This window comes from Manis pentadactyla, chromosome 15 (assembly GCF_030020395.1).
Source record: "Manis pentadactyla isolate mManPen7 chromosome 15, mManPen7.hap1, whole genome shotgun sequence".
Classification (NCBI taxonomy): domain Eukaryota; kingdom Metazoa; phylum Chordata; class Mammalia; order Pholidota; family Manidae; genus Manis; species Manis pentadactyla.
Genome location: NC_080033.1, coordinates 54723634 through 54743128, shown reverse-complemented (window position 1 = coordinate 54743128; position 19495 = coordinate 54723634). Strand labels below are relative to the sequence as shown.

The 19495-nt window shown below is 46.5% G+C and overlaps 1 protein-coding gene across 4 annotated transcripts; it reads right to left on the bottom strand.

Moving 5' to 3' along the window:
- Nucleotides 1-1501: 1501 nt before the first annotated feature.
- Nucleotides 1502-7578, bottom strand: PDP2 (pyruvate dehydrogenase phosphatase catalytic subunit 2). 4 transcript variants are annotated; one of them, XM_036897763.2, is made up of 2 exons: nucleotides 7426-7578; nucleotides 1502-5392 (listed from the first exon to the last, which is right to left on the bottom strand). In XM_036897763.2, the coding sequence occupies exon 2, from the start codon at nucleotides 5345-5347 to the stop codon at nucleotides 3932-3934; it is 1416 nt and encodes a 471-aa protein (XP_036753658.2). In that variant the 5' UTR covers nucleotides 5348-5392; nucleotides 7426-7578; the 3' UTR covers nucleotides 1502-3931. The 4 variants fall into 4 exon arrangements, with proteins under 4 accessions (XP_036753658.2, XP_036753653.2, XP_036753656.2 ...); XM_036897758.2 differs by having other exon boundaries at nucleotides 1502-5570; nucleotides 7426-7574; XM_036897761.2 differs by lacking the exon at nucleotides 7426-7578 and adding an exon at nucleotides 7139-7371 and having other exon boundaries at nucleotides 1502-5570.
- Nucleotides 7579-19495: the final 11917 nt, after the last annotated feature.

The window sequence follows — 19495 nt, the reverse complement described above, 5'->3', positions numbered from 1 at the left end:
TCATGCCGTCATCTTGGCTCCTCCCCCCTTAGCAGACCTTAGATACTCCCTTTTCCACCTTTCCCTCCCCCTTATGTGCTCCTCCTCAAGGCCCAGCTTAACCACCCTGGCTCACACTGAATTGTATTTGCATTTTAAGAAGGACCCATTGGAGCAGTCCTTAAGAGCTCTATCACTCCGGAGGCAATGAAATATAGCTCATTTACTGGGGATGGCATGGGGGGTGGTCTTTAACTCTTTAGGTATCTGCCTAGACCTTTTTTTCCCAAAGCTGGCTCTCCATTTAAGATTCACAGAAGCTGGTTTTACAAGCTCAGTTAAATAGTATGAAATCCCAGCAGGCCTTGGCACTGAGTGTGGGGAGACCCTCACAATAAAAGCCTTCACTTCCTTTTCCTGCTTTTCAGCTCCCCACACATGGTCAACACTAAATGAGGATTTCCTTTGTGGTCAGCAGCCACCAAAAATTTACAGAGAAAACTTCTTTCGGGTGGACCCTTGAACAGACTAAAATCTTCCATGGCCAAATAAAGGTTGGCCTAAACTAGTACCCTAACAGTCTAAAAAAATTAGTATTCAAACTGAAGAAAAAATTTCATTTTGCCTTTTAATTACAAGTTTTATTTAAATATCTACTGATTAGAAAATCAATGTCAAATAGGAACATGGGTATACAGCTTAAAATATAAATGTCAGTAAATATTAAAGAACATGGTTAACAATTTTTCCCAGTAAATGCTTGGTAAGAAATATTTTGCAGGAACTTAAACATCAGGTGCCCAACACCTGAGGGACAGAGCCTCAGCCTGCTCAGGAGATGGTTGCCCAACAGTCTGAATGGGACTGGATGATGCACAGGGCAGCTTGCATGACATGTGGCACCACGAGGCTCCATACCGCAGCCCCAGAGCTACACAAAGGCTTTTTGCACCACAGGAAAGCATCAGGTTCAGAGACAAGCCACTTTAAGATGAAACTACAATAGCTCAGTTCCAGTTTAACCTGGGAAGTTAAGGCTCCCAACAATTGTCAAATGAAGATAGGTCACCAGGGGCTGATGGAGAAGAGTCAAGCCAGGCTCATTCTGAACACATTTATTGTTCCATATATTTATTCTCTTCTTTAACTCCAGTTTGAGCTGTTTATATTTCACTTTTGTATAAAAGGTGCCAGCTCAATCATGTCTAACCTGAACTTAACCCAGTGTGCCCCAATACTAGAGATCTTTTTGGCCAATCATACTTCTGGGAAAAAATGTTTATAAATTAACATACCTCAAAGTTTACATATATTCACTATAATAAATTAGCTTGAATGTTATAAATAACATCTCAGAAAACTGAATATAAGTAACTTAAACTAGCCTACAAATTTGAACTTAGGATACCATCTTCTCTATCCATTTGACTAATCCCCAGAATCATCAGAGCCATATTATACATAAAACATTTATCTAAATTATGCTATTACCAGTTTCTTACCTAAAATAATAAATATGCAATTTAAAGCACCAAAGCATACTTTATTCAAAAGTTATATCCAAAGCACTCCAAGTTCAATCTCATTTTTTTAGTTCATTTCAGATGTCTCAATATTGAAACCTTTACATAAAAGCAATGATAAATGCTTTGGAACACCTGACGAATATCACCAATCCCTTCTCAAATCCCACTGTCTTCAAGCAGTAGCCCGTATGTCTCAGGAAGGCTAATGATAACGGAATGGTGGTCAGGGAGACAGACACATGGGGTTTTATTTAGCCAGAAGCAGGTACTCCTTGGAGCATTTATGAAAGACCTGACAAAGTTCACAGTGTAAAGAAAGGCAGACAATAAAAGCAGACTTTCTTCCTTCTCATACCAATTAGAAAGCAGGAAATCAATTAGGCAGAGAGAAAAACACAGATATGCTTGGAGAAGCAGGTGGGAAGTCTGTATTTTTTCAGCTGTCCCACAAGTTACTGAGCCAGATACATTTATAACCCACACTAGGCTTCAAAACAGGATTCAGACACTCTGTGATCCTGGTAAATGCTCCAGGGGCATGCCAGGGTTTAGCTGGTCATGAGACACAAAGGATGTCAGACCAGCCGTCTTTGGCTCTAGCAACAAGTCTTCATGTGAGCGGAATGGTAGTGATTCACATTTTATTTCTGAGTTAAGATCCAGGAGATCAGAAAGAATACTAATGGTTTCAGAATAAAAACACCAAGGCTTTAGCATTCAAAAGAGAATTTCTTAGACGAAGCCATATAGCTAAATAGTTACACAGGAAAATGTACAGGGAAACGTTCCCCATGCCGGGCTAGAAGTATCGTAACACTTGAATGATGTCACTGGACATGGACAAAAGTGAGCAAGCCAAAAAAAAAAAAAAATAGTGAGCAAGCCAAACCTACTTATTTGGTTCTTTCAGTGGGTGGCAGGCAGGGTGAGATGAGGAGAGGGATCAACTAATGCAGTGCAGGAAGATAAAACTGTCAATTTTGTGGGATTATATTTGTGTTTCCATTTAGGGACACATTTCCTGTTGTTTAAATGCCACAGCAATTCATGAGAACACAAATTCATCCCCCCAAAGAGGACCCACATGGTTCAATTTTCCAATAAACACAGACTGCGAAGCCCACAGAAGCAATTACAGGTTACATTTTTATTTTCGCCCAAAGTTCTATACTAAATGTTTCTAGTTCCTGAGGAATAGCAGTGACAACTTATCCCACAGTCTAGGGATAAGTACTGTCCCATCTTGACAAATCCCCTTCCTCCCTCCTCCCCACTGCCTCTCAGGATGCAGACAGGGAGCCGTGGTGAGTGACTGTTCTTAAGGCCTTCATGTTTTCACCTCTCCAGATTTGGGCTGAATCTTAAGTCCACAATCGGCAGCATAAACCAGTCCCACCTAAACATCTGTCCCAACTACCATATAGGATCACATTGTCTCCTTCCTTGAGGCCATTTGAAGAGGGAGCAATTTTTCCAACCAGTATTGCAGCAGCAGGGTGAGGGAGTAGAGCATAGCACAAATAGGAGCATTAGGTGGAATTAACAGAATGTTTAAGAGGTATAATCAGGAAAAGTTAAGTGCTATGATAAATCCCCAGAGGCTAAACCCTGGAGGAAATTTTATTAATGCAGGAAAGGCCAGGAGTTAAAGCCTTAGACAGAAGTTACTTCCTGGTATGGCTCAAAGGTTCCAGGGGGTAGGACTCAGTGGTGGAGTCCTCAGCGAAGGGGACAACAAGCTGCTGAAGTAAATTCTGCTGGTCTAGAGGCCTAGCCCGTTATCCACAGCTGAAAACCAAGACATGCCAAGCATGCTTACAGCATGCCTGTTTGCAAGTTTGAGGACTTGGTTTTAAAATAAACTAAAACAGAATGAGAATGCAGCATTACAAAATATTTCCACAAGTATAATCACAAAAAAGTTAGAATATTGCATAGAAAAGTGTTCTGTAATGTGCTTTGTAAACCCAGATATTAGGAAATTAAAAACAAAAAACCAAACCTCCCTTCACAGCGTAGAAGTTCATGATTGTAAATTGGGGAAGAATTGTCAAATTTGCAGATTTAATAGCAAGACCTCAGAGGATCCTGAAGTTCTTCAGTCTTAGAACCATGATTAAATTTATCCTCTGAAGGCTCAGGTTGACACCATTTAACAGTGTCTAAGCCCAAAGGACTTCAGCTTTATGAACCCAAGCCAATTCTGTGGTCCCTACGCTCAGCCTTCTCTGAGTAGAAGGTGATATGAAATCGCTGCTATTGTTTTTAAACCTAGACTGTTTTTTACCTCATGTTAGTCTATTAATAAGCAAACTGTATCTGCCTGCCCTTTTAATAGTAAGGTTTGAATATCAGCCAGTTTAAGAGTAAGTGAAAATGTCTTAGAAGAGTATTTAAATTAACCATGGCAATAGCATGGGAGACTCTTAACTTTCCTTATAATATGTATCAATTGAGTCTGAGTTAAAATACACCACAGTGACAGTGATATCATCCCTGTACATCCTCGCCAAGTCCTCTGGCAATGTCAGCATGGCTGTCAGCCGCTCTGGCTCCATCTCCCCATACTCATTGCTCCCTATGGCATGTCTGATCAGGTGTGTGGCCGCATTGTGGTCGGCAGCGTGGAGCCCCTGGGCTTTCCTGTGCAGTAGCAGGCTCTGCATGAGTCCCAGCTTGGCAGGTCTCTGGACCAGGTTTGGCTTGTGCTGACCTGCTTCAGCCAGGTGCTCCACCACCAGCCTCACCACATCTTCATTTCCCACCATATCCCACAGGCCATCTGAAGCCAGCACCAGAAACTTATCCTGGGGCCTCAGCCGGTGGTATGTGACTTCTGGCTTAGCAGTCAGGTAGGGTGGAGTATGGTAATGTGGGGGGGTGAACTGGTAAATGTTGAGGGCCTCAGTGTCAAAGCCTCTCTCCAGGATGCTGCGTTGCAGCTCTTTACTCCATTTCAGCTGAACATCCCCAAAGGCCCTGCATGGCATGAGGACACCCAGTAGCCTGTCATCCATGATGACTGTCCTGTCTTCTGACTCAGGATGCTCCCCCTTTAGCCGTGACAGCTCAGCCTGGTTCCAGGCATTATGGTCATGGGTGAGAGGCAGACAAGACCACATGCCATTGTCCTCCTGGACACCAAGAATGGCCCGGCAGTCACCAGCATTTGCCACATGCAAGTGAACTCCATCAACATGGGCCACACAAGCTGTTGCTCCAGAGAAAGCAACTTGGAGTGATAGGTTCCTTGTGATCTCATCTTCCAGGGGGGCCTGAATTTCCAGCGAGATGTCTGAATCCAGTCTCTGGAAGGAGTACATCAATGCTTCTTCAATACTCAGTCCCATTTCCACGTGCAGGCCAAGCAGCTCCTGCCAGTACACACGGAGGTGATCAAGATGCACTGATGTGACATCCTTGTAGATACTGGCCCCTGGGTGTTTGAGCCACTGCAGGATGGGCAACAGGGGCTTCATGCTTTCCATCGCTCCCTCCATCTGCTCCAGGGTCTGCTGGGACATCAGTGACACTGCCACATAATAGAAGAGCCTCTCGCTCACTGCTTGAGCACATGCATGGCCACCATGTCCATCAAAGATGCCAAACATCAACCCATTGGTCTGCAGGCAGGAGGCTACGCCTCGCCGGTCCTCCACTGGGGAATTGGCAGCCAGCTGGTTGCTCTCATACCGCAACACTGAATTTGGGACTCCACTGACGAGGTCAACTATCTTGTGGGCTGATTCACCAGCTCTCAGTACTTCGTTTACCTGCTCAGGACTGAGCTGCAAGTGGAAATCATCTTCCTCTGTCGATGTGTGTCTGTAGGCTTTCTGCATTGCAAAACCACCACGTGAGGCAGGGTTTTTTAGGGTGGCTGGTGCCTGAGAAAAGGGCCTCCATTTTGACATATTTCCATTTGAGGCACACCTTACATACAAATGTCTGCCCCCTTGCAATGCGGCAATGCTGTTCCTTGCAGAACTTAAGATCCAGAAGGACACAGTACTTGACATTCTGAAACTATACCACCAGATGTGTTCCTAAAACAGTTTTTTAAACCTGAAAATTAAAGTTTAAGTTTCAAATTAAATTTCTTTAAAATACTTCTGAAAACATTTAATTTACTACTCTCCTGAACTAAAGTGATTTAAGGCAAACTACCTAAAAGACTTGACTAAACTCAAAATATTTAAGTCTCCCTATCTTCCACTGTAGCATATAAATGCACTCCAGAAAATGTGGAAACACTTTCCACTTTTAAAGAGCAACTAAGGTCTTCCCCACAGAGCTCACTCATTCTTCACAGATGACCCAGGGGCCCCCTTTTCCTCTCCTTTCCGAACCCGTTCTCTTGCCAGAGCCAAGTGTCTAGTTCCCATGTTCACTCCCCCAGCAGACAGTAAGTGTTGAAGTGTCTGCTTCTTCAGTACTCTATAAGCTCCTTGAATTTAGGAATGATAGCTGCCTTACTCACCACTGGCTCTCTGGTGCCCAGTCCTGTACCTGACACACAACAGGCCCTCAAATGTTGGCCAAACATGGCATTTTCAGAGGCCTGATAGCAACTAGGTCTGACACTAGCTGTCTACCATCAGACACACTGCTTCACTTGCCCTGCATTTCAGCAGTCCCCTGGCGGGATGGCAATACTGGTCTCATAAAGTTTTGTGAGGGTTTAGTGAAATATAACTCTTCTGCTCCAAAAACGGTAGTTATTACTTTTATCAATTAGGTATATACTCCTTCAGTTATTCTGTACACGTTTTTATATAGTTGTAATCATAACTCAGACTCTGGTTCTCCTGTTAAGGACATTTTACTCATGAAATAACCATCTTATGGGTGTGTAATACCCCATCTTGGCATAAACAATCACAATTTACTTACTTAACTGTTCTCTATTATTGGGTATTTAGAGGTTTCCACTGGGTAGCTATTTATAAAAACCAAACAGCACTATCTTATGCATCAACTTTTTCCCTAATTAGGTTTTAACCTACTTAGTTCCCAAAGGAAGAATCAGTAGGTCAAAGGGTGTGGACTCATATTGCCAAACTGATTTCCAAAGGTTCACATCTGTCTCCACAAGGGCATGAAGGGAAGTCTCCTAGCACCTTCAATAGCCTCTGGTGGTATTTTTCCTTTTGACAAAGATGCTCTATTTTCTATTTTCTCAGGTGACCCAGGAAAACAAGTGTTTCCCACCAGCTTTCCGATTTCGTTTATTAATCCTGCTCTCCCTGTATTTGTCTGTTGGGTTAACCAGAGCTCCCAGAACTGAGACCCACTCCTCCCCCGCCTCCCGGCCATCCCGTTGAACAGGGGACCGGAATGGTCGATCAGGGCGCGCAGAGGACACCTGGTACCCTCCCTTCCCCCGCCACCCCACTCCCCAGGCCCTACAGAGAAGTCAGGCAGCGGTGCCCAGACCTAGGCAGTATGCCGCAGCCGGACTCTTAACAATTTCACGTCCCCAGTGAAAACAAACAGTTCCCGGATTCAAGTCTCTGACCCACAGCGTCACAGATAAAAGCGAGGTCTCCGGCGTCCATCAAGCCAGACCTCAAACCCAGGCGCGGCCACGTCCCTGAGCCCCAGCTTCCCAGCTGTAAAATAAGGAAATTAACTCGAGACGCCTAGCTCACAGCGGTGTTCCAAGAGCCAAAGTAGCTACTGCGGGTGCCCTGGTGCGTAGACAAGGGTCCTCGGTGACACGGTGGAGAGAGGAGCACAAGTGGGGTGACAGTGACTGTGGGCCGGGCTCTTCCCAGTCCGCCCGGGCCCGCCCCGTCCCCTCCCCTCTGCTCCTCTCTCCACCCTGTCACCTGAGCCGAAGCTGCAGGCCAGAGAGGGCCAGGCGCCGGCGAGGCCAGGAGACGTTAGAGTCCGCATCCCACGCTCGTCCCCTGCCTACCTACGACCCTCGCGCTGCTTTCACCGGCACGCGCCCCTGCCGCCGGGTCCGTCCCGACAGTTCCGCGCCTGCGCACAGTGCCGCGGCTGCCGACACCTAGACCTCGCCTCCGTGAAGCCGCCACAGCACAGGTCCAGCTTGAGAAGGAAGCTGCCGCTCGCCTGCTCTCTTATTAGTTCATTTGCGGAGGCGGGCCCTTGACGGACAGCGGAGTTGCCCAATTGCTGAGGAAGGCGAGAAGGCAGGCGGGGATCTGACGATGGATAGGGTGAGCGCGGGCTTAAGGACCTGGCGGTGCCGCGGCTGAGCACCCCCGTTGCCGAGCCGGCTCCGCTCTGCACCCCTGGAGATGAGCTGCCTTTCCAAGGCATTACTGTTGTTAATAATACCCCACGGCTTCCTCTCCAGGTCTGTGCCGATCGGTCCAGACCCCTCTTGCAGGCGCCACACCCTTATTTCAAACACTTGGACACCTCCCCCTGGAGTCCCTCTGTCTGCCTCAAACACACCTTGCCCGGAACTCATCTTCTTGCCAGACCTGCTCTTCCTGGCCCCACCATTTTGCACAGACCTAAACTAGAAGTCTGGGAGTCATCTCCCCACCCCTGGACTGTTATCTAATCTTGTTAATTTTATCTCCTAAATACCTCTTCAAACATTTGCCTCCGGCGATTCCACCACCCTGTTCAAATCCTCTCATCTGTTCTTGCCATCTCCAGTTTCGACTTGGTCCTAGTTGTTCTTCCAATACAGAGCAGGCAGGGTGACCCTTCTAAAACTCAAATTCCAGCTCTAAAGTCTTCTTGGTTCCCGCCAAGCACTGGGCCTTGGACTGACATTTGGCCTGGCCCCTGACAGTTACCCAAATAATTAGTGGTTGGTAGCTTGGAAAAGGGTGAGAACCAGGACGCCAGGTATTATTACCTCAGACTCTTCCTTCCATTGTGAGAGCCAGTTATTGCCTGCTTCCTTATAAATAAACTCTTCTAACTGCGATAAGTCACAGTGGAGCCATTCCCTGGAAAAAGAGAAAAATGATCAGAAAAAGCCACTTAGAGCTCTGAGAATGTGGTCTCCCGGGAGGAAGACATGCTAGCTTACCTGGGGAGCCTGGCCAGCCCACCTGGACCCAAGTATGTGCCTGCCATAAAACTATTCCTGTCAGACTTGCCCCTGGTATATTTATACAGCCACTCACCTGTGGCCCTTTCTGGAAGTTCTACCAGTAAGTCAGAGTTTGCAGTATTTCTCTTCCTGGTTGTTGATAGGGTTGTTTCACACTCAATATCTAAGGGATTCTAAATAAAATGAAAGGGTACAGTTTTTTTTTTTTTTTTTTTAAGATAGTTCATTTGGGGTTGTATAGGGTCATCCTTCAGCACGGAGGCAGCACGGTTTAATTACTCAATCATCAGGCATTTATGGGTGTGTATAATATGTCAGGCCCTGGACTGACTGCTGGAGACATTGAGATGACACCCCCCACTGCACTTCCCTGAGAAAAATTACATCACTCTGCTAAGTCTGAAACCACAGGTTTCTAAGTTACCACACACACACACACACACACACACACACCTCTTCCAAAGTAAAAATGCACCCTTGAGGATTTTGTGAGCACTGGAACTTTTGTTTAAAGGCTATAACCAACTTAGTCACCCTATAATGGCCAGCCCAAGTACCCCATCCAGGCACCCAAGGCTTCCTTGTTCCAAGATCCTATAAGGAAAAAATGAAGGAAAAGGATTTCACTCTCCCTTGAGGAAGGAAAAGCAGCAATTCAGCTGTCATTTTCCAAGAAAATAGTAAAAATATTCAGCCTCACTCAAAACCAAGAAAATGTGAATTAAAATGAGTTATAGATTTTTGTCAACCAACCTGAAAAACATTAAAACCTGATAAATACCTAAAGTTGGTGAATGGGCATTACCGTCTTGGCATGTGGAAGTATAAATTGAGGCTACCCAATGGACAGATCTTTAATCTACTAATGCTTCTTTTAACTTAACCTAAAGAGACAGTCAAAGGTAAATGTTACAAATTTTCTATAGTAAGCATACATACACATTACTCCATGTGGCATACCTTGTATAAACAGATGAAAAAAAGAAGAAGCAAAACTGTTTTAAAAACAGCCAGAGGAATAACCTGGGTAGAGAGAGAGATCTCTTGGATGATTCTGGAAAAGTATCCTGATTCCTTAGCTACACAGGTAAAACTTTCTATGGAATGTTAAGAAAGCTGGATTAGAGGTTGATCTCATATCATGAGGAACTGAGATGTCCATGGCCAGTTTTGGCCTAACTGTCAAAACTATGACATCTGACCTGGTATCTGGGAGAGGTTGTGAAAACCTCCCAGAGGATGTCTTTCTTTGCCAATGAGCAGATGAGCTTGTCTTGGCCGTGGTTCAGGGGCATCATCAATCCACAGGGCATCTGAGTAAACCCAGAAAAGCCTTCCTGCTGATTTAAGCACATCTCTGCCCTGAGATAATTGTCCCAGAAACTGGTGCCATCCCATACCAATGGATTTAACTTCATCATCTTTTAGCCAAGCAGATGGCTTTTTCTGACACTGTTCTCTCCCAAATTGACCACACCCTTGGGCACACACACACAAACACATACCCTACAGGGCTCCCTTTCCTCCAGGGGGAATGGTTACCAATCCCAGCAGAGCAGCAAACACAGAGGCATATTTATCAAGTCTTGAGGATGCTAGTGACAAAGCCTTGGGAAATTTTGAAAAATACAAGTGTTGCCTCAGCCTTCTTCTCAAGCCTGCTTTGAAGCAATAGCACCAACAGGCTTGCCAGGTTATCTGGAGGCCCTAAAATGGTTGTGTTAAGCTTCTAGCTCATAGAGCCAAAGCCAATGATTGTCCTTTACTAGAGAAGGATGGGCAGACCTGCGTTTCTCTGTCTCTTTAAAGTTTCTTCAAACACAGGTCAATTTCTTTTACCTGCTTGATGGAGCAGCTGCACCCAGGCTTTGATGATCTAGGCTGGAGGGGCACCTTCTCCTGTGGCCCCAAAATAATCACTCCCTTTGCCACCACCATCCCACACCCAACCACACTCAGGCCTTCTTCACTAGCAGGTGCAGAATTTCCCATCACGCTGGAGTCCCAAGCTTTGCCCCTACTTGCTATGTGATCCTGGGCCAGTCACTTCCTCTCTCTGAGCCTATGTAGAACTACTTGGAAAGGGCAGTTGTGTGGTTATCGTTTGCACTCCAAGTTGCCGATGACTCAGATCCTTTTCTGAAAGTAAATTTGGAGAGAAGTAGAAGACCAGCTCCAAGGTTCTGGGGTGAGGAAGAGGAGGCAAGAGGAAGTTGGGAGACAGCCTGGAGCCCCAGAAGTACGTGCCTCCTACGCTTTCACTTCCAGTGGCAGAAATACAGAGCGGGCTCAGTCAGGAAGTAGTAGCCCTTGTGGCATGGCCTGTGCTCCTTAGTGAAATGTTAGTTCTCCAGGAACCTGCCAGTATCCAGTGGCGGCTCTACACCACTGCTGCGGAGTCCCTGCCTTGAGTGCCTGGGGCACCTCTTTCAGGCTCAGGGGTACCTGGGGGGTGGAATCAGGGGACACCATGGGCTGGGCTCAGGAGTGGGGAGGTGGAGTGTCCGCACCTTGGCCTGAGCAGGGGCCCCCAGCACCTAACAGGACCCCATGTGTGGAGTAGGAAAGGCTAGGAAGGAGTTGTTGGCCAGGACAGAACATCATATGGAAAAAACAGGTTACAACACAGGAAAGAGGGCATTTTGATAATAACAACAATTATTGATGAATTTCTTCTCCTTTTCCTCTCTACCCCTTGTGCATGCTTCTTGGCGTGCAGAGCAAAGTATATAGCAGGACACATGCCATTTGTTAACAATGCTCATCTCTGGGTCTTGAAACTTTGCAGGAACTTTCCCACTCTTTATCTTTCAATTAATTTCTTCATTTACTTAAAAAATTTTTTGACACACAGCATGTATTTAGTAATCAGGGAAACCTCCAATAATGTCTGTCCTACATGCACATAGGAGTGGGAGGGAAGAAGGCACAGCACAGCTGGGCTACCCTGGGGTGGGGGAAGCAGCTGAGGAGATAGCAGGGCCCTGGGGTTGGCGAGGGAGGGAAGTGCTATTTTATATCAGGAAATCAGGGTGGGCTTCTTCAATAAGATAGGCATTGGAGAGAGAGTTGAAGTTAGGGAGTGAACCTGGGAGTATCTGAGAGAGAAAACAGCAAGGACAAAGGTGCTGGACTTGTGAGTCAAGGGAAGGGCTTGAATTTTATGGCAAGGCTGCCTGACCCATCTCCAACCCTTGGGCCAAGGCTGGAAAGGACTTGAGAAAGCATCTCACCCGTGGTTTCCCAAAGTGTGCAGCAGGGAACACAGTCCCAGAAAATGTTCTGAGAGAAAAGGACCGTGTCCCTGCTACCCACCCTGGAAGAGATACACAATGAACACTGGCTTAGTTGAGGCACTGAAAATCATGCAGAAAAAGGAATTCACCCCATTTTAATGCAGCCATTCCAAACATTTCACCATGAATCTCCTGTTTGTTGTAAAATAGAGTCACATCATCTTGAAGGCAAATTCTGGTGTGCTAAGACCCCCACCCCTTAAGATCCAATCACCAATGCAGAACACACCCTACCCCTACTCCTAAAAAATGTGCTTCCTCACCCACAAGCTGCTGCTCCCTCTCTCTGGGGGCAGCCATTTTCTCTTTCAGATAATAAAATCTCTTGCATGGGCCCTTGTCTCCTGAGTTGTTCTGAGGTAAGGAGGGTCGTGGTGAGATACCCTTTCACATATGGCAGAACCTATGTACTTTGTGAGATGCCCATATATCCATTCTTTCAAGAGAAAAAAGAGCAAGAAGTCCAGACACCTGAGCTGACTTGCACAGTTCTCCAGGGCCCCACTGTAAGGTACGGCCCAGAGGGGTCTGGGCCTTGCTCTCTGGACTTGCAGCCTAGCCACTCTCCTAGAACCTTCCTCTCCTCATTTAATAGCCTGAAGGGCAAGTTTGGGCCCCACAGAAGCCAGCGGGAGAGCTCCTACATACGCTTCCAGGAAGGACAGTTACCCTCTTTCCATGTTGTGTTTTTGTTTAGCCAGCTTTGGGTAAAGACTCTGGTTTAAATAGGGCCTTCATCTCCATGGGCTAATGATGTATGCTTCTTTTCTGAGCCTGATCCCCCAGTACTCAATGCAGGACTGGTACATTTCAAACACATTCATGGTAAACTCAATATACTTTAATCAGCCAATAGTGAAAATCAAAGCCTCTGCCTGAATGTCTCACTTCTCACAGAAGGCTGAGAATTCATGGACTGTGTATTTTTTCTTCGCCTGCAGTGGACCAGAGTGGCACTGTGGCCTTAGGGCTCATTTGTGAAGCGCCAAGCCCATGAACATTTTTTACACCTGCTTTTCCAAAAGACAAGAGCCACCTCTGGCACACAGTATCCTGTGTAATGTGGTGGCTTCAGAGGCTGGGCCTTGGGACAGGCAGACACAGGAACCCCAGCACTGCCATTGACTTGGGTAAGGGACCTCAGCCAAATCCAGAGCCTCTGTCTGCTAAATGGGGGCAGCCACTCCCATGTATGCTGCGGAGGTATACCCCTTCCCCTAGCTGTGTAGTGACTGCAGAATGGGGACAAGGGGGAGTATATGGGGCTGTTGAAGCAGAGCTGTCCTCCTTTTCTTGGCTCCAGAGCTATTTCTGTATGAAGAACTAGGACCTGCCGCTGTAATCAGGGCACCCCCATCCCCAGGCTATGCTGGAGACCGGGTTAAATTTAATTCAGTTTTTTTTCCACATTAACCTTCAGTTCCATGTAACTACCTCCAGGCCTTAGCCCCTGCAATTCCCCTGCCTGGAATGCTCTCCTCTAGCCTCCATACCTTTGGGGAACAGTGGGGCAACCACCTCAGCCCCTAATGTACGCCCTTTCACCAGAACTGCAAGGGCGCTCAGTGGTGCTGACCAGCTGCCTGCCCCTCCCGGTGCTGGAGCCCTTGGACAGCAGAAGAAGCAAGAGTTTAAGGTGCCAGCAAAGCAGGAGCACAAATAACAGCAAAAATATTTTAAATGTTTTGACATCTAGTAACCTGCTGGGCAAGGTTCTACCTCAGCATAGCTGGGCTAGGCCCCTTGCTGATGGCTGGCTGGCTATGATGGACAGGAGGCCAAGCTACAGGTTTACACATAGCCACGAGGGGGCGAAAACACACTGCCGAAATCACTGGAGCACCTCACTTTGGGAGAGCTGGTAGAGGGAGTGTGTGTGTGTGTTTAGAGGTATAGGCAGTGGTGGCTCAGGCTTGGCTCTGACGTCGGCCAATCCACCCAGCAACTCTCACCATGTGACTTGGAGCAAGGGTCTTAATCTGACAGTATCTCATCTGCAAAATGGGACCAAGAGTGGTACCTACTTCAACGTGGGAATCATGTTAAGTGAAATAAGTCAGAGAAAGACAAATACCATATATGATTTCACTTATATGTGAATCTAAAAAACAAAACAAACACCAAAAAAGAAATAGAGCCATAAATACTGACAGCAGACTGTTGGTTACCATAGGGGAGGGAGGTGAGGAGATGGGTGAAATAGCTGAAGGGAATAAAGAGGTACAAACTTCAAACTGTGAAATAAATTAGTCACAGGAATGGAAGTACAGCACAGAGAATATAAACAATAAAATTGTAATATCTTGGTGTAGCAGCAAGGGGTAATTACACTTAACATGGTGAACTTTTAATAATGTATATAATCATGGAATCACTATGTTATACATCTGAAATTAATATAATATTGTATATCAACTATACTCTAATTTTTGAAAAAAAAGGTACCTACCTCAAAAGGTCTTGATTCTAATTAACTGAGTCAATTTTGGATTATGTTTACTGATGAGTCATACTACAGAGCCATGGAATGTGTTCTCAGGGGGCATCAAAGGAAGATATTTAAAAATACTTTGTTATTTAATATTTTATTAAAATAAGAGCATAATGAGAGAAATCAGAATTATGTTTACCTTCTTTATAGTTACCTGACAGTTTAGTATCATTCTGTGTTGTTTTTATATTCAATTACCTATGTGAGGGCCCAATAATCCTTTCAATGTGTGGCTTAGGTGGGTTTTCAGCCCCTGGAGATCTCCATGCGGCTGATGGGGCTCCCTCTCTGTGGAAGTGCAGTTCCTGAGGGGCCCAGAGCAGTTGAGCAGATGGCTATGGAGAGCCCAGTGAAGTGTAGGTCCTGGTGGCATCCTGTGAGGGAGACACTGTGTGATGGGCAGGAAAGTCCACATAGGGTCCCCAGCCCTCCATCCCCAGAGGCCAGTCTGCTACCCCAGGAGCTGGCCAGTGGAGGCCCCACCTTATGGTCCCCCACCAGTGCTCTCACCTGGGTCCCCAACTCCTTCAGGTCACGTTCATCCCTCCACCCAGTGACTTCCTTAGGTGCCCCTCCCTGTGGTTCTTGACCCTCAGATGGCCTCCTCTTTCCTCTCCTAGACTTGTAGTACCACTCCAGAGAGCATTCAGGTCATCTGCTGGTGATTGTCACATTGTTGGGGAGAGGCCCCTAGCATTTGGGGTAGTTAGGGGTATTGGGAGTCCTACAGGGAAGTTTTATACAACAAAGGACTGAGTTCTGCCCCATTTCCAAACATCTCACTTGGATGTTCAGACAGGTGAAGAATCTATCTTCATTTGAGCCTACAATCTTATTCTGTTTTATTTGGGAACACAAAGTAATGCTTGCATGTTTTTAATACATAGCAAATCACTGTACTTTGTGTTGTTTGGAATTTTACCAGGAGTTGTTCACCATCTGGGAATATCACACCATGAAGGCAACAATACTCATGTTCCTCTGCCTGGAATACATCTGCAGTTGCCATATTATGGAGCTTCTGAATAAGGGTGCAAATGTCAGGAGACCTCATCACATACTTGTGTCCTAGCATTTGTATTCTGACACACATTATTTTATAAAAAATTACATTATTTGTACATGCAAGTATATCTATGTATGATAAATGTCCTGTATATTACAACTAAGGCATTAAATTGATTTTTTTTGAAATTATATGCAAGGATAAGGTATATTTTCTTTGCTCTTCATTGAAGGCTCATAATAGGAGGCATTGCATTTAACGTTATAAAAAGTAGGCTCTGAGAATCTCACAAACATAATATGAGCAAAAATGCCAGAAACTAAGGAGGTTTCTGAAATGAATGATTTCACTCATTCTGAGTTCCAAACCAGACTAATGTAATTTATGCTATTAAAAGTCAGGATGGTGGTTACTTTAGGGAGGTAGGAACTTGATGGGGAAGTGGGGTTCTGGGGGTGCTGGAAATGTATTTTTGCTGGTTCCACAGGTTTGTTCAGATTGTGAAAGTTCATCAAGTGTACATACTTGTCTGTATATACATTATCCTTCAATTAAAAACAAAACACAAATGAAAAACAACATTAAATCATCAGTAATGAGACAAATCAACATCATGCCCCTAAAACCTACCCAAGATGTTTTTGTGATATTCCTACAAAAGGTGACTAGCCTGAGTTTCTCCATGAGGAAAGACCTGATCAACCCAACTGGGGGACATCCTAGTAACTGGCCCATACACTCCACCATATCAGTGTTACAAAAGATGGAGATAGATGGAGGAACCATCCAGAGAAAAGGAGACTAACAGGACTGGACAACTGAACACTACCCGTGATATGGGATGTGATCTGAGAATTTGGTTATAAAAGACATTATTGGGACAATGAGCGAAATCTGAACAAGATATGTTGATTAGATAACAGTAGGGCAACAATGTTAATTTCCTGATTTTGATACTTAACACTGTGGTTATGCAACAGAATGTCCTGTGTTCTAGGAAGAGCCACTGATGTATTTGTGGGTAAAAGTAACATGGCTGCAACTTATCCTCAAACAGTTTAAAAATGTATATATATGAAGGTGGAGGGTGAGAGAGAGCAAATGTGAAAACATGGGGAGTCTATGAGTATTCATTGTATTATTTTTTCAACTTTTCCATAAGTATGGAATTTTACTAAAGTAAAAATGTTTTGGAGTAACGGGGTGTGGGTCTGCTAGTGGAGCCCTAAACACTGGCTGTTCCTTCCACTCTTCCCACAGATGCAAGACCAGTTTTCCCTGGTGACAGCGTGAAGAGGGTCCAAAAAACAGGGAACCAAAGCCGGACATGTCCTGGCATGTGTTCCTCAGGACCTGAGGGGCCATCTCTAGGAGTTTTAGCTGACAGCAAGGGCTTAGTAGAGTTGGCTGAGGTTGGTCAAGCTCTTTCCTATTGCTGGACACCTTTCTTTCCTCAGCATATCCTCTGGCCTCAGGGAGCACTGGGATCCAGGCAGGGGCCCTAGAGACTATAGAGCTGGCTGCTGCTGTCCTGACCCGAGCCCCCAGGAGTTGCTGTAGCCACCCCTGGCACCAGCTAAAGCAGCCCGTTGGCAATCAGCCTTCTGCCTCCCACCTGGGGTCAAAAGGCCCACGTGAGCAGCTCTGTGCCGAGCAGACCCAAGCTGCACAGGCGTGAGGAGCTCCCTTCCAGGTCCCCTCTGCTGCCTCCAAAAACCTTAGGCCCCTGGATTTAGTGCTGGGACCAGGGCTTCAAAGTCTTGGCTGCCCCCCAAATAACTCCAGCTTACCTTCCCCTGCCTGAAAATGCACCATTAGAGCTCTGCTCTACTAGGAGAGAAATCATTTCCAAGCACTGACATCTAACATTCCACTGACATCATTGTTGTATGGGTCATAGTTCATGGACTTGGGTATGTGAAACACATGGAATATCTTTATTTTCTGTAAATCAATTAAATCTAGCTCTGAGCCCCCATGACATGGCCTGGTAGGAAATTTAGCCCAGGTATGGTCCTGTTGCATTGATGGGCAAAAGTCTGGGAGTCTTGGGAGGTTCTTCCAGTGATTTGCCCCTGCCAGGTTTGGCCCAGCATGCCAGCCCAGCCCCTTTCTGTAGGGGGCATATGGTGGGGACCTACATGCTGAGATCCAGAGCTGTCTGCTTCCCAGCTTGGTCACAGCCTGTCTCTGCCTCTAGGAAATCTGCTATCTCTCCTCCCTCAAGCCCTATTTTAGACCCTTTGGGCCTCCTGCGGACACATATTACAGATGGGGTAACTGAGACTAAGAGAAGTGATCACAATACAGACTGAGAAGGAGGTGATAAAATCAGTCCCCATAAGGTGTTACTGACTGTGTATGCTCCTGGGGGGATTTTCATTTCATCAGGGGACCGTGTCTTATCTGAGCACTGAGCATTTTCATTTCACAGAGGTGGACAAGCTTCAGAGGGCTTGAGTGACATACGGAGTAAAGCCCAGCTGTGAAGGCCAGTGCATCTGCCCTAGAGTTTGTGAGCAGAGGAGACTAAAAAATAGATGATTCCCCAGGTTCTGACTGGCTCCATGCTCAAAGGATCACATTCCCTCCTCCCCTCAGAATCTTGAACAACAAGTAGTACATTCTGAAAGTGAGCTCAGAGTTGAGGCGGTGACCCATGAACACGGGAGGCTCCAATATGCACAGACTGGACAGATACTATTGTCCGACCTCCTTCCCCACTCCCAGACCAGTTCCAGGTGCAGCCAACAGGCTTCTGTCCTGCTCCAGGCCCTATCACTTGGACATCAGTGTGGCTCCTCCCCAGACATCAGCTCTGTTGGGTTACTTTGAAGCTTCTACCTCAGACCCATCTCTGTCCCTATCCCCAAACCTTGCTCAGGCCATAGATCATTCTCCCCAGAGGTGAGTGTCTTGGCAGGTGCATGTCCCTGGCCAGCCCTGAGGGGATCCCCTGCAGCCTCTGCAGTAGCAGCTATAGAGGCTGGGAGCAAGTCTTCTGCAGGCAGTTTGGGGGCTGGATGTTCAGAGCCACCCCAGCTCCTGAGGTCCACCACAGAGAAGGGAGATGCTCAGAGGCCTAGGACCTGGCTCCTCCAGGAAGGCTCCGCAGGGAAGCCTGTGCCCCTGGCCTGGGCACAGACTCATCATGCTATAGCCACCAGCTTGGACCACCAACCCAGATCTCTTTGGGGGCCCAGGGAGGACCTCTTTGCTATCCTGGGAGCAAGCAGAGCCCATCTTATCTCAAGTGCTCCAAATGTGCCCAGCATCAGCTCTAGAAGGCAATCTTGCCCTGGGCCAGGATTCAGGGCCTGTCTGGATCCCTTGAGGCCTGGTTTCCTGGAGGCATTTGGGATCCAGCTGGGGCATCACATTTGGATGTAATAGGGTCAAATATTGAGCTGTGATTATAACATCAGGAGGCCACTTTTGGTTCTAAAATAGTTTTAAATTAAAAAACTGAATTAAGGGAAAAGGATTTAAGGAATAAAGATTCTTGGCAGGCTTGAGATAATTATAAAGCCAGATCTCATTTCTCAAGCCTTCCATGATGCCACCATCCCCAAGAGGGACTGGCCCAGGTCCCTGGCATGGCTAGCAGCATCGGGCCTGATTACCAACTCCCTGTGGCTACCACCTTGCCCATCCTTCCCTCTTTTGGGCCCAATGACTCTGAGCAGGAAAATTATGGGACAGATCCAAATTTGAATCCTGCTCTGCCACTTGCCTACTTAACCTCTCCCAGCCCCATCATCCTCATCTGTAAAATGGGAGTAATGACAGCTCTTGGATCATAGGGAGAGAGCCAGACATCTGCCCCAGGCCTTTTACCTGCCTTAAGGGGCAGCATTACTAGCATCATTTCCTGCTGCTACCCACCCCCCGCCCCACACACACCCCTGGAGCTGAGCACACACTGTCCTGCAGACACCACCCTTCTCCCCGGCTCCTGATGAGAGGGGGAAAATATGAAGGGAGCAAATGGCCCCTAGATCCAGTCACAGGTGTAGGAGGTGCAAAGCTGTGTCTGGCCCCTCATCAAGGTCCTTGCCCCATCTGTCCCCTGACCTAAACCACTCTGGGGACAGGTTTGCCCTGACCATGGGAGTAGAAGGGGGCAACAGAACAAGTCCTCTCCCTTCCCTA

What these genes read in the sequence shown, in the direction of transcription:
- PDP2 (XM_036897758.2), bottom strand. Translation starts at nt 5,524, where the DNA reads ATGTCAAGTACTGTGTCCTTCTGGATCTTAAGTTCTGCAAGGAACAGC.